Genomic DNA, 13,407 nt, shown 5'->3' on the forward strand with positions numbered 1-13,407 from the left:
CGGAAAATCGTTAGGGGAAGCCTAGGTCTGAGTTCCAGGCTCACTAGGCCCCTGAGCCCGTCCGGCCTTGTACCCCACTCGTAGTAGAGGTATCCACTTGTACTAGATGGACGAATGGTGACCGAGAATTGGATCAATCAATTGGGCCCTTGCTACTCCACAACCACAACCCCGGCTTCTCCGCGATTTTTGTGCTGGCGAAGTTGGCCGAGGGCGACGAACGATCTGAGGGGCCAGCAGACATTCCTCTTCTGTCCCTCTCGGCACAGTTTTTCCCATCCTCTTTGATGCTGGAAAACCCTGGAGCAGAACAATCAGTCCACTCTGATACTGATAGTCGTGTCGACTCATTCATGATGCTTCCAAGTCCGTTTGCCTCTGGATATTCGCCTGTCCCGGCCGAACTTCTGGAGGACACGATCAAGAAGCCACAAACAACCCCGCAAGAAGTCCCAGACGATGCAGGGAACACGTATGTTGAGGATCCTCCCTTGCGAAAACCTGGAGGCAACAAGCGACGATTGTCGTCTGCGCCGAAACCTCAGACGAGAAGCTCCAAAACCTTAGCATGTCTTAACTGCCGACCCAGGAAAATAAAGGTCTGTGCATAGAGGCCGTAAATCTGTGTGTGCTACGGTCTGACATCCGTAACAGTGCGAACGCGTTGGGGGTACCTGTGAGAGATGTCGGACATTGGACATCCCTTGCAGATTGCCAGATCGTGATGAAAGACGAGTGTAAGTTGCTTGTAGAGGGCCCAACCAGATCTCATCAGATGGTTGACCAAGTGGCGTAGACGCTACTCAAAAGACTATATCATCCAACTCCAGGACCAAATTGCGGAGTTACGAAGCACTGTGGCAAACATGCAAGCAGCATACGCCCAGCCCAAGTCACCATCACAACCGCTGCATTGGCCGGCGGCCGTATCGGGTTCGCCATCACAAGTGCACGCGCAGATCCAACAACAGCCACCATTACAGCTGCAGGCCTCTGACTCTTTAGGCTCGCCCACGTTGATGACAGACGACTCCAGCGCCATTGGAGAAAGACGTAGCAAGGGGACACCTGAATCGGAACCGGGAGAGAGCTTGATCAGCCGCTTATGTGAAGCCCAAGGACGACTTAACAGCAAGGACGACGGCCAGCTACGATATTTTGGACCCACCTCTAGCCTTCATCTTACGGAGAGCGTGACAACAATCTTCAAATATTGCAGTGATGTCTCCAAATTTGGATCAGACATTGAGAAGGACGTGCCGTGGGCCATGCAACAATATCTGCTGGACCTATACTGGAAATATCAGCACAATATTCTGCACATTATCCACAAAGAAGCTTTCCTCGCCGGAATGCAAGCTCAGCAGGGTCCGTACTTCAGCCGCTGTCTCCTGCTGTGTCTTCTGGCTTCAGCGGCGCGTATCTCTGTAAGCCCTGAGATTAGAGCCTTGTCCGTACCGGCAGATGATGACGAAACGGGTGAGAAGCCGATATTGACCAAGCAAGCTGAGGAGGCTTTGGAAGAAGAGCTCTTGAGTCCGGGGCTGACGACAATTCAATCGCTGATGCTGCTAAGTATCATAGACTGCTGCCAATCGAATGACTCGCGGGGATGGATGCGGTCAGGTACTCATGTCCGTCTTGGTCCTTCGGCAATCTTATTAACCACATCTAGGGAATGCATGTCGGCTGGCCTTTGATCTTGGCCTTCATGAGAACTGGTCTCGTATACCCAATACGAAGCTTTCGCCCCTTGACCTGGAAGTCAGACAGGTCATACTTTGGGGCTGCGTGGGCTTCGATAGGTGCGTCACCTTCATTCAGTCTTCCGCAGCAGAAACTGACAATCCAATTTTCAGGCTCTGGTCACTCTATCTTGGGCGGCCACCGGTCATCAAGTTGAGTGACGTCTCCATCGACCGCCCGAATAGAAACGCCCCCACATGGGACATGAAGATGTTCGCAGCTTGGGCTGAACTGCTTGAGCTTTCGGGCCATATCAGCGAGAAATTGTTTGTATCCTGGCTTGCCGATTCATGAGATCAGTCTGCTAATAGACTTGCTAAGAAACACCAACACATGCTTTCAAGAACAAATCGACTTGTTCAATGACGCACTACAAAGATGGGATGCCAGCCTTGATCACACTTTAACATTTTTTCCGAATGCGCCTCCGGGCATCTACCTCCTTCGGTAAGCTGTCGTCGCACTATACATCAATGTTCAGAACGCTTACGATTCGTCGATAGAATCCAATACTCAGCTTTGACTATCCTGGTAAATCGGCATAACGCAGGATACGGCAATCCGGAGAAGCGAAACTGTCAGAACTCCAACAGGTCGCGTCGGATTTGCCTTGAGCATGCTTTTACAATCTCGAACCTAGTTCTAAACTACGCGACGCATCACGGCGAAGCCAATACGATGCTAGGTTCTACCTTGTACAATATTACCATGGCCGCCACCATCTTCGTCGCCGAGATCAATGAAAGGAACCGGCAGGACGTAACTGAGGAAACCGCCGCTTTAGCAACCTGTCTGAAAGCCATGAAAGAAATGGAGAGTGCCGAGATCGTGGCTCGGAACCTTCGAAAGATCCTGCAAACCATCATGCGAGTGTGTCGAGTCTGTGATGTGCCTGATTATGGGGAGCATTTGGATCACTCGGCCGGATGGCAACAGCCGAAGCCTGGCGCAGATCCCAGTGGCACTGAAGTAAGAGTTGCTGAAGCTTGCAACAAGCGAGGGAACGACAGTAACCAGGACAGCGACACTGACTTTTCCTGTTTGAACTTCGATCCATCGGCGTTTGAGGGCGTTTTCCAGTTGCCTTTTGACGAAGCCTTGTTAGATCCGTCTTCGGTGAGTGCTTTCTTAACATCGTGAATAGCGATTTAGGTAGACAAGAACAGACACTGCGGCTGTCACATGTTGTCCTAACTCAGTGCCCATCATAATATGGCTACTCAGGGTCTCCTATCAAGGTTGCTATCTGGCGTAACGGGAGCCATGCTCTGATCCTCCGGATACCACTTAGCATTCAGGAATGACATGTAGAAGTCCAGTTTTTGGCGGTCAGCTTTGGCCGCATTCTCCTTGGCGATTGATTCCCAGGTCACCCTCTTTTCAGAAAATTGGAGAGACGATTGGTACCAAGGAAGCCTCACTCGAGCCAAGTGAAACGGACATTCAAGTTCGGGCAGCATACGATTATTTGGCTTTCTTTCTCCATATGACCTCGGTTAAGACCAGCCAGCATGCGGAGACACGCAGCTGGATCCGGACGGTGAATGGACTCCGAGCGAGACAGCCTGAGGCACACCACATTCGGAGAATACAATCCCCAAGTTTATAGTTGGGAGTGAAAGGGTCGAGAATGGCACCGACCCCTGAGAAGTCATGACTGGCTATAAAAGCCTGAGGACCGGGGACGACCTCCTGATGAGCTGAAGTTGTTTTTTTAAACCACAACGAGGACGAGGATCATTTCGTTAACACTTGCGCGTGGGCCTCCCATCTTGCATCAGATACCCTATTTGCTTTCCCATTTCGCGGACGTTTTGTCTATCACAATCATGGGATCTCTCGCCTCAGACTCGGGCCGTGTTGATGCGATCGTTATTGGATGTGGCTTCTCTGGCATCTATCAACTCCACAAACTTAAGGAGGCCGGATTCAACGCTCGTCTATACGAAGCGGGATCCGGGCCTGGTGGCATTTGGTACTGGAATTGCTACCCTGGTGCACGAGTCGACACCCCAGTGCCGACGTACCAGTTGACATCCGCCGATAGCTGGACTGGATGGAACTGGTCTCAGCGCTTCCCGGACTGGTCAGAGCTTAGGACCTATTTCCAACACCTCATAAAAGTCTGGGATCTTACCGACCTTATCACTTTCAACACTCGTGTACAGAGTATGCAATGGGATGATCAATCTCATGAATGGCGACTTTCCCTGGAAAGTTCAACCACCGGCGAAGAGGGTGAGGCTGTCGCCCGCAGCGTTGTCGTTTGCACCGGTTTCGGGTCGAAACCCTATATTCCCGATTTCAAGGGAATCGAAAAGTTTAAGGGCGAGCTGTACCACACCGGCTTGTGGCCTCAGACAGGAGTCAACATGGAGGGAAAGCGTGTTGCTATCATCGGTACAGGTGCAAGCGGAGTCCAGCTTATTCAAGAGGCTGCCAAAGAGGCGAAGCATCTCACCGTGTTCCAGCGAACGCCCAATACGGCCTTGCCCATGAGGAATGATCTGTACGACAAGACAATGAACGATGAGTGGAAAAAGACATTCCAACACACCAAGGACATGATTCTCAAGACATATGCTGGGTTCGACTATGAGTTCAACCCAGAGTCTGCTCTTAAAGTGTCCCCTGAAATCAAGGCGGAGTTCTATAAGAATCTCCTCTCGAGCGGAGGTTTACATTTCTGGCTTGGAACCTATTCCGATGTCCTCTTCAATGAGGAGGCCAACAATGAGGCCTACGAGGTCTGGAGACAGAGCGTATTACCTCGTATCAAGGACCCTCGGAACCAGGAGATTTTGGCCCCTAAAGTGCCTCCGCATCCCTTCGGTACCAAGCGAATCAGTCTCGAAAAGGGCTACTTTGAGGTTTTCAATCAAGACAACGTCGACCTAATCAGCCTCGTGGACAACCCAATCACTGAAGTTACCGAAAACAGCATTAAGACGGCAGATGGTACGGTGGTTGAGGTCGACATGATCTGCGCGGCGACAGGATTTGACAGCGTCACAGGTGGAATCACCGCGATTGATATTCGAGGTGTTGACCCTAAGCAAACAATCAAGGATAAGTGGAGCACTGGGACCTATACACTATTCGGCATGACTGTGTCAGGCTTCCCGAATATGTACATGATGTACGGACCTCAGGCACCGACTGCATTTGCCACGGGGCCGTCCTCGGCTGAGTGTCAAGGAGACTGGATCACGGCATCTCTGGTATACCAGCGAGACAATAACATCACTAAGTTCGAAGCCACTAGGGAGGCTGAACAGCAATGGCGAGACCACACTCTCGAGATGGGAGAGAAGGGGCTATTCACCAAGGCAAAGAGCTGGTACTATGGCGACAACATACCAGGAAAGCCTCGCGAGGCGCTGAACTACATGGCAGGGCTTCCGACCTACCGAAACAAGATTTGGGAGTCGGCCAACAACAATTACAAGGGCTTTGAACTGTCTACGCGTGCATAAAGGATATTATTGTCTTGGACGTTGGGGTTCCAGCAGAATTGTTCGTTTCGGTTGCTGTATTTAGTCAGGCTGCTAGTCAAATCGAATGGAAATGCTCTGCTTCTGTTTTAAACTACCCGAATGTGGTTTGCCACACTTCATCTCCAGTACAATGTCGTCCAATGAACCCGGGATGCGCTGTCAAAGTGCACGGACTTTGCATGTGAAGGCGGCCGCTCTCAAGATCACCATGTTTGAACTCCTTCCTGCAGCAGTCGTCGCTCTCTAACAGCAGCTCTTTCGCCAATGTCATCATCAATCCCACAAACAGCCGGCTTGGATACCACGATCACATCCAACACGCGCCTTTACACTTCCCTGTTGCTTCTTCCACCCAGTACCCTTGCGTGGTTGTACTTCCATCTAGATACTTGGTCTAGGCGAGCCTCAAGTTAGACATAAGCCACGTGGGCCCAGTCAAGACGCCGGCGAAGCTGGACAGGTCGAACTGAGGGACCATATACCTCACGGCAGGATGTCGTGACGACGACTTGGAGATAAATTGTTGTACTCCAATCTCCGTGACTCTGTTTCGGTGCTACCGCCGGCGCAATGTCCAACGGTATCATCAGTTCAACTCTGCACCAGCCATCTTTTCTCGAGTATTTCAGCTTTTTCAACTCTGAAGGGAACGATACTAGCTTCATTGGCTCCAAAATTAGCTTCATCTCGGCCTGTATTCACAGCAACGTGCCACGGGCGTTGAAATGACAAATTCGATCATTTTCTTCAATTGCAAGGTCTGCAAATGAGTGGGGAGCAGGAGGTGGGAGCTGAAGGATCATTCAACTTGGAAAGGAGTGAGAAGGGTTGTTCTGCAGTGCGAAATTCATATCAATGGAATGTACAGCAACTCCTGGACAACTGAACAATCAGCGGCGCGGATCCCCATTTCCGACTTTCTAGAGAAAATATCCGCGCTGGTCAAATTTCATGTTGCGATGTGTGGTGGCAAATATTCCTGATTGTTATTTCCAACTTCTCCCGACTGTTCAATTGGGGCTCTACTGGTTTCTGGGCTTCTCTTTGTACTAGTATATTCGCCAACTTTAGTTCAACCCCCTACCCCCAATATTCACATTTTCATCAATGGCACCACTGCCTCTTGTTCCAGATCCCGATCCTCGGTCGACAGTGTAGTCGTGGATGATAATTCTGTCCGGCCAGATCCGCAGCGGCCCTGAAGAAAGCACCAGGCAGCAGTCAGTAGCAGCGCTACCGTCAAGCTAGCGACTGTAAGGGCAATATTCAGAAGCGGCGCTCCCATCATATCGTCTCGGCTCGGCCCTGGAACAGCATATACGAGCATAATACCCATGACTGGCTCAAGAGAGCCATCCATCATCTCCATGGGCTCGTGCAAACGAGTGTCATAATACGCAATGATTGACCATTCATCTTGCGGGCCCGTCTCTTCAGAAACCTTGCAAGATTCAATTCTGGAGATATGTTTCGTTGCCTTCTCCTTATCGAGGTACTGGTATTGGTTGTACAGAGCATTGACACTGCATACAACCTTGCCGTTCTTGATGAAATCGATGTGCGTGCCGCCGTCATGAAGATGGCCTCCGATGAAGGTAACCATTCCTTGGAGCGACCCCTTCAAGGTTGGGCTGGAATAGTTGAATGCCGAATCTCGATATGCAGGTACGTCTGAGGTCCCACATCCTCCAACATCCATCCAATAAGGTGTGATTTTATGGAAGTCTTGAGCATAGCAACCTCTAACATACTCATAAGTTATCGTGAAGACAATGTCTGTCTGGGGCTTCGCATGGAGCATGTTCATCAAGTCGACAGCAAGGGCGACTTCGTCCGTCTGTCCAATGTAGTAACCGGCTTTGACGGTCCTTGTAGATTATTCGTTAATTCCCTGTGCCCTGACCTCGGAAGAGGACTTACCCGCCAGCAGAGAAGTCAAGTGCCGTCCTCTCATTGCCTGAGGCTGCAAATCTCTGGCCATACGACCCGTCTCCACAAACTGCATCCGACTGGTTCCTGTTTACCATTACTCCATGGTGCAACCACATGCCTGTGTTGGCATCAGCGATGCGTCCATCATCATGCTCCAAACCCATCTGCAGCCAGGTGATGACACAATCTCGACACGGCAGTGTGGTCGAGCGCTGGAAGAATTGAGCCATGCCATCGTTCTCGTTCATCGGCGGGACTGCAACGGGCGCATATTTGATCGTAACCTTCTCGGAGTAATTTTCAGGAAAGAATGAGGCGGCTTGGAAAGCTTTCGTTGTCTCTGGAGACAAGTTTAGCATCAATTTTTCCGAAGTATTCAATTCGCATTGGCCTACCAAGTGGAAGCGGTTTTGCGTGCCCATGTCCGGCCCGGCTAAATCCGGAAAAGAACAAGATACTGAGCAGATAGGTGAGTGCCGGAGCCATTGCCAATGGTCAACTAAAACCTGCTCGGAAACAGACAGTCTTCCAGAGGCCACATCAAAGTGAACTCATCTTTCTGAGACGGATTGGAGACTAAAAGGGAGTTGCATCTAGGCAGCCGGCAAACTGAAACCCAAAGACCGAGGAGGTGACGCATCTTGATATAGATTCGACTGGCCAATAATTCGGCAACTGACCAATGGCAAATGATGGTCATTCCCCCATTCAGCTCGAAGCTGAAGGTTGAGTCTTTGAAACACCTAATCGCGCCGTAGTACTCCGGATGGAATTGTATTGCGGCTGGCTGCTCGACTCAGACTCTTTCCATGATGGTCTCGTCCCGTCCGTCACAAGGCAGGCATTTGCCATATTGGAAACCTGTCGTGTCGAATGAGACTCTTTCCATTTCCATGAGACTGCCCTGCCGTTACGAGAGTATCTTGACACGATAGCTTGAGGACGCAGTGATTGTCTTCGTACAGGGCGTATGGATCACAAGGGGGTTGGCAGGGGTCGAACAGTTTCGAAATAGCTTGAACTTCCTTTCATTATTGGATTTTCATACGCCTTATTGCTACTTTCCCCCTGACAAGTACCAGTACCAACCGGGCTGGATTCTGGAACGATGGCCAGGTTCAGAATGGTGCGAGGAGGGTATCAGACGTGGAAGGGTATCTTTGTGGGCGAAAGGAATCTGGCGGGGTTGGTGCAAGGACATATTGCGAAAGTCTTGTCTTACAGTAGTAACCGCCTTTCACCTTGGGAATACCGGTCTGTTCCTTGAAAGACCCCGAATACGGGCAGTATAGTGACCGGTTATCGAGAACAGTCTTTCGGTTGTGGACTATTCCAGCCGCCTAATTGGGGCCAGTTCGAATTCGTCATCTGGGTGGCTAGGGCCATGGCTTCATGTACGAAAATGCTTCTGCCTGATGGTCTTCTACCGAGCCCGTCCGTATATACTCACGTTATGTCTTTCTGCCTGAGGAGGTCTCTCAGTCGCCTCCCTCGCCATTCTCGTATGCAGGTCGCCACTCTGAGGATATTGCATCATGTATGAACAAGAGACCAAAGGTATTCTGGCCGAAAGGAGATGCTTGAATGGACGGAGAAGCTAACGTTCATTGTCCGAGTTTTGCCCCCGTACCAAGCTCCATCAAGTGCAGGCGGCTATGTTTCGCCAGTGGTGCCAGCGATGTAGGTCCCGGCCTCTTCAAAGTTGGTCTTTCCATTCACATTCATGGCAAGGCATTATCATGCCCCAGTTCCACCTGTCAGAGTGCCATGCACAGCTGAGCACTTGTCCGCTCCACCATCTTTCTATCCGGCTCCGACTGCAATACACGATCTTGGCCATGTTGAAGCACTGGTTGACTGTCCGTACTGTGGTACAAGAGGGAAAACCAAAACAAGTTTGTCCAGTGGGAATATGAACCAGTTGGTACTTTGGTCGAAGCTTGTGTATGAAGGCTGACATTTCGTGCAGCGCATGGGCCGTATGCATGCTCTTGACCACCGTCATATTCACGTTTGCCCCATACATGTGCAGTGGTCTGAAGAATGTTGAGCATCACTGCAGAAGCTGTGGAAAACGCCTCGCGATCTGGCATCGGAGTGGACATACAGTGCCCAAGTAGGACGTACAACGCCAATGCCGGCTGCTTAGATCGAGCCCGGTAGCTTGTATCGTTCAATGCGGATAGTGCACATTCCTCAATGAAGACTTTGTAGTTCTGCAAATCCCATCTCATTGGATGTCTGGGTTGAAGAATGATTCCCAGTCGTGATCTAGGTCTGTCGTAAAATCAAGCGACCAAGGCACTGCGCGAAACCCATCCTGTGGCCACGGCAAGTCCGAGTCAAAGCTATACATACCCTCATAGGTGATTGTTGGAGATTGGCGACTGAGATCGCCATCAGAAGCTTGGCTTGTAGAAGGGTTTGCAAGAACGCCTGGATATTCTGGAGGCACTCCGTGCTGGCTCGATGTCTGTAGGTCACCAGACGTCAAGTGCCGTTCAGGAGTCACATAAAGGGTTCCAAAATAAGGTATTGTTATCCTTGATGGGACTGCAGAGCTCGATGAGCCATCTATATGAGCCAGTGCGAGTAATGTCGACAGAGTTTTATGACACTGGCGAGCGAGATGGTTGACTCCATTTTCAGCCACTCTCTGCAGTACTTTCACGGTCTCGTTGATCAGTTCGATGTCAGCTGGTAAAAGAGGGACCCTAGAGTCACAGACAACCCCAATAATCAGTACGACCGCAGCCATAAAACCAACAAAATCGAGTGACTGGCAATTTCAAATAGGGCTGCCGTCGACATGAGATCGTAAAGCCAGATAACGTCTCAGCAGTTCCTTTGCCGATTCAATCGCCATCAGCCTGCTGCTCGCGTAAAGGTGGGAAGTCGGCGATTTTAAAAGGTATGGTAAATGTAAGTATATCCTGGTTAGGAAGTACTGCGTCTGAGATATGAGCCTCTCTCGGAATTCATCCAAATCGGTCGAGCGAGAGACTGCTGGAACCTTGTGGTCCCACCAGTATCTCGTCTGCGTGCTAGCTAGTGAGATGAGCTCGTCATCGATATCAAGGATCTCGGAAAATTTAGGTCCTTGGCGACTTTGAACCTGGTCGATCACGCGGCCCGTGAGCATCCCCAAGCGAATCGCAAAGGGCAATGTAGCGTGGCCAGCTTGGCTTGCTTCATTTGCATATGTCACAAGGAAGGAATCGTCCGAAATAGCATATGGCAAACCAAGCAGGATGGACAAAAACCGGTCACCGAGATACAGGGTCCACCAAGCTGCACTGCGCCTGAGTGAATCCGAATAATTGCGGTGGAGGTTCTGCGACAGGTCAGCAATGCCCATGGACGTCCATCGAGAACGTGGAGGGGTGGACAACCATAGTCTGTGCCAATGATATGCCGTGACGGTTACACAGAAACGCACGGCGGGGTTGACCAATTTCAAGATACACTTTTGCGTGGAAGACGGTCAGAAGGAGACCTTCCACACCGCAAGCGAAGTGGTCGCTTGCAAGAACGAGACGATCCACAACTGGGAGATACTGCGAGGCCTCGGCCGCATTGTGGAGACCGTAGGATGAGACAAGAAATCCGAGTTCTATAGGACTGCCAGCCATATAGACTCGCTCAAGAAATTGCAGGAGGCTCTCGCGAGGTGCGGTTGGTCCGAATGTCTTTAAATGCCAGAAGTCCCACCATTTGGTGTCTCCAGAAAAACATAGTCTCAACTCATGGTATGGTGGTAAAGCAGCTCTGAGTTGTTCACAGACGCTAGAGATTTCTCCCAGGGCCGAACTTGAGGTTGGAACTTGCAAGCCTTTCCTCTCAACATGGGCGCTGGGGTCGCCTTCTTGCTGCTCGAAGTCACTCGCGCTTGCGACTTGCTGAGTTGAGAGAAGCTGTTCACAATCAGCCATCCTTCATTCTCCACATGAACTCTATCAGGAAGAATCTTGCAGTCCCGTACTTGAGAAGCCTCTAGCGCTGCAATCAGTGGAGCGCGGCGGGTGAACTCAGACAGGTCGCCGTCCGAGCTTTGCGCTGTCTCCCCATCTCGAACAGAAATAGCAGGCGCAGTGGTTTGAGTCACATTCCTCTTCTCTTCAGAGAGAGCTTCGACTAGGCGCTCCAGTGCGGCCACTCTTTCTCTTAAGGTTTTCCTCTCTTCGTTTGCGTCATCAACACCACGCGAGTTTGGCACGATGCACTGAATGCCGCGCGTAAGACATCGAGAGCATGCACTGCTAGAGTCGGCGTTGTATATACAACGCACTTTCCTTCGCCTGCCTGTGACGGATCAGATAGAAGCCACGGCTTTGTGTCATGTGGGAAGAGCAAAGAATTGAACGAGCTTAGGGGATGGTGAGATGGAACCATCTTACACTCAGAACAAGTCCGGGAACCCTCACGGAGTCTCCTGGACACTCTTGAGGCCACAGGTGTCTGAGACATGGCGTAATGGAGGTGGATTGCAGCCCTTGAGACTGCTGGGAAGATGGTCGCCAGCGAAAGACGAGTCGGGCTGACAGTAAGTACATAGAGTACATACTGTAGAATACTAGAGACGAAGTTCGGAGTCATACACCAAAGCATGCCAAGAAGATGGAGTTAAGATATTTACGGAGTTTAGCATTGGCAAATAAGACGTGTCATTTGATAACCTTGCACATTCGCCGACACTGGCTACAACACAACCTGCCAATTCTCTTTCTGTGCTTTTGACAAAACAAGACCCGGCTTCCGTCCTGCATGCCACCTCGAGTGATTCAAGCGATGGCCTAGAAGTGAATGAGCACTTGTTAGCTCCAGTCTAACTTGTCCGACTGTTTTCAATCGCAAATCAGCTTGACGACGGCAACCAGCATACCTTTGGTTCTTCCACACCCTCGAATGCACTCCACCACATCTCAAGTTTCGTCGGTCGTGTCGGTCCAACATGTTTGTCTGGTTTGCTCGACAGAAACGCGTGAGGATACCCAAGATTCATCGGAGCTGCCGCTTCAATTTCCCGGATGTCTTCTTCAGACAGCTGGATGCTCAAATTGTCGATATTGGCTTCGAGGTGTTCGATCTTCCGACCCCCGATGATTGGAAACACGTACGGCGCCTTGTAAGAATCAGCAATCCCCATTGTATCCTGGTCACAGCGTGGCATGCCTACCTTCAAGGTGATGTATCGCAAGGCGATACCCACTGCATTTGTTCCCTTCCTCTTGGCGACTCGCTCTAGAGCGACGGTAGCACGCTCGTATGCGTCCAGTCCCTTGCCGGAGAGATCGTACTCTGGTCTTCCGCCTTTTTGAGCCTTCTCATCCTTGCTTTTGAATTTGCCAGCACCCATGGCTTCCCAGACCGTGATTGCCATTCCCTCCGCCTTACACATTGGGACGATGTCCCGCTCGATGTCTCGGGCCACGACGTTCCACAAACCCTCGTATACCACAAATGGAGTCAGGCAATGTTGCCGAGCATAATCGTTTGCCTTGATGACCAACCAAGCCGGCCAGTTGGAGATTCCCAGGTACAGGACTTTGCCTTGTTTGACCACGTCATCGAGAGATCTCATCAGCTCCGGGATGCTGGTTACTCCGTCCCAGGCATGCACATAGAGAATGTCGACATAGTCCGTCTTCAATCGCTTGAGGCTCTCTGCTAGTGACAGGCGCAGACTCTTTTTGTTGGCACCACCAAAGTTGGAGGTGATACTTCCCATGGGCATCTGCTCGGGGAGTTTGTACGGCAGCATGAACTTGGTGGCAATGATCATCTGGTCTCGGACTCCACGGTCAGCCATCCAGTCCCCAAGCCACTCTTCCGACTGTCCCGCCATGTAGAAGTTGGCAGTGTCGATGAAGTTGCCACCCGCCGCATGGAAGTGATCAAGGATTGCATAGCTGGTTTCCTTGTTGCACTCTCCCATAATTGGAGCCCTGTACGTCAGTTAACGATATATTGTATTATACAGTGACGGATGGTTTTTCAATCGTCACGAGGAGCTCTCGGTCACTTACCAGATGTCGCCGAAGCTCATAGCACCGAGGCAGAGGGGGGAGACCAGTATGGAGGCATTGGGACAAAGGAGACGGTGGTGACCAAGCTTCGTGCGTGGCGGTGGTGGAGGATTGGACGCCATTGCGAATATCTGGTGTCGAAGGATAGTATCTGACTATAACCTGGCCTAAGAGGAGACTATGAAGAAGAGATTAAAAGAAGACAG

General features: G+C 50.8%; 4 protein-coding genes across 4 annotated transcripts; 2 read left to right on the forward strand and 2 right to left on the reverse strand.

The window, feature by feature from the left end:
* Positions 1-356: 356 nt before the first annotated feature.
* On the forward strand, positions 357-2,886 carry AYL99_07875 (hypothetical protein; the record flags this gene model as incomplete). Its single annotated transcript, XM_018839384.1, has 7 exons — positions 357-599; positions 655-737; positions 797-1,626; positions 1,676-1,805; positions 1,860-2,012; positions 2,068-2,193; positions 2,250-2,886. The coding sequence occupies 7 exons, from the start codon at positions 357-359 to the stop codon at positions 2,884-2,886; spliced, it is 2,202 nt and encodes a 733-aa protein (XP_018690505.1).
* A 689-nt stretch (positions 2,887-3,575) lies between these two features.
* On the forward strand, positions 3,576-5,222 carry AYL99_07876 (hypothetical protein; the record flags this gene model as incomplete). Its single annotated transcript, XM_018839385.1, has 1 exon — positions 3,576-5,222. One exon carries the CDS (start codon positions 3,576-3,578, stop codon positions 5,220-5,222), a length of 1,647 nt encoding a protein of 548 aa, XP_018690506.1.
* Positions 5,223-6,336: 1,114 nt separating this feature from the next.
* On the reverse strand, positions 6,337-7,661 carry AYL99_07877 (hypothetical protein; the record flags this gene model as incomplete). The annotated part of the gene is made up of 3 exons (XM_018839386.1): positions 6,337-7,111; positions 7,164-7,515; positions 7,571-7,661. 3 exons carry the CDS (start codon positions 7,659-7,661, stop codon positions 6,337-6,339), a joined length of 1,218 nt encoding a protein of 405 aa, XP_018690507.1.
* A 2,302-nt stretch (positions 7,662-9,963) lies between these two features.
* On the reverse strand, positions 9,964-13,323 carry AYL99_07878 (hypothetical protein; the record flags this gene model as incomplete). The annotated part of the gene is made up of 6 exons (XM_018839387.1): positions 9,964-10,509; positions 10,568-11,089; positions 11,158-11,397; positions 12,058-12,297; positions 12,352-13,120; positions 13,202-13,323. 6 exons carry the CDS (start codon positions 13,321-13,323, stop codon positions 9,964-9,966), a joined length of 2,439 nt encoding a protein of 812 aa, XP_018690508.1.
* Positions 13,324-13,407: the final 84 nt, after the last annotated feature.

This window comes from Fonsecaea erecta, assembly GCF_001651985.1.
Source record: "Fonsecaea erecta strain CBS 125763 chromosome Unknown Scaff7, whole genome shotgun sequence".
NCBI classification, from domain to species: domain Eukaryota; kingdom Fungi; phylum Ascomycota; class Eurotiomycetes; order Chaetothyriales; family Herpotrichiellaceae; genus Fonsecaea; species Fonsecaea erecta.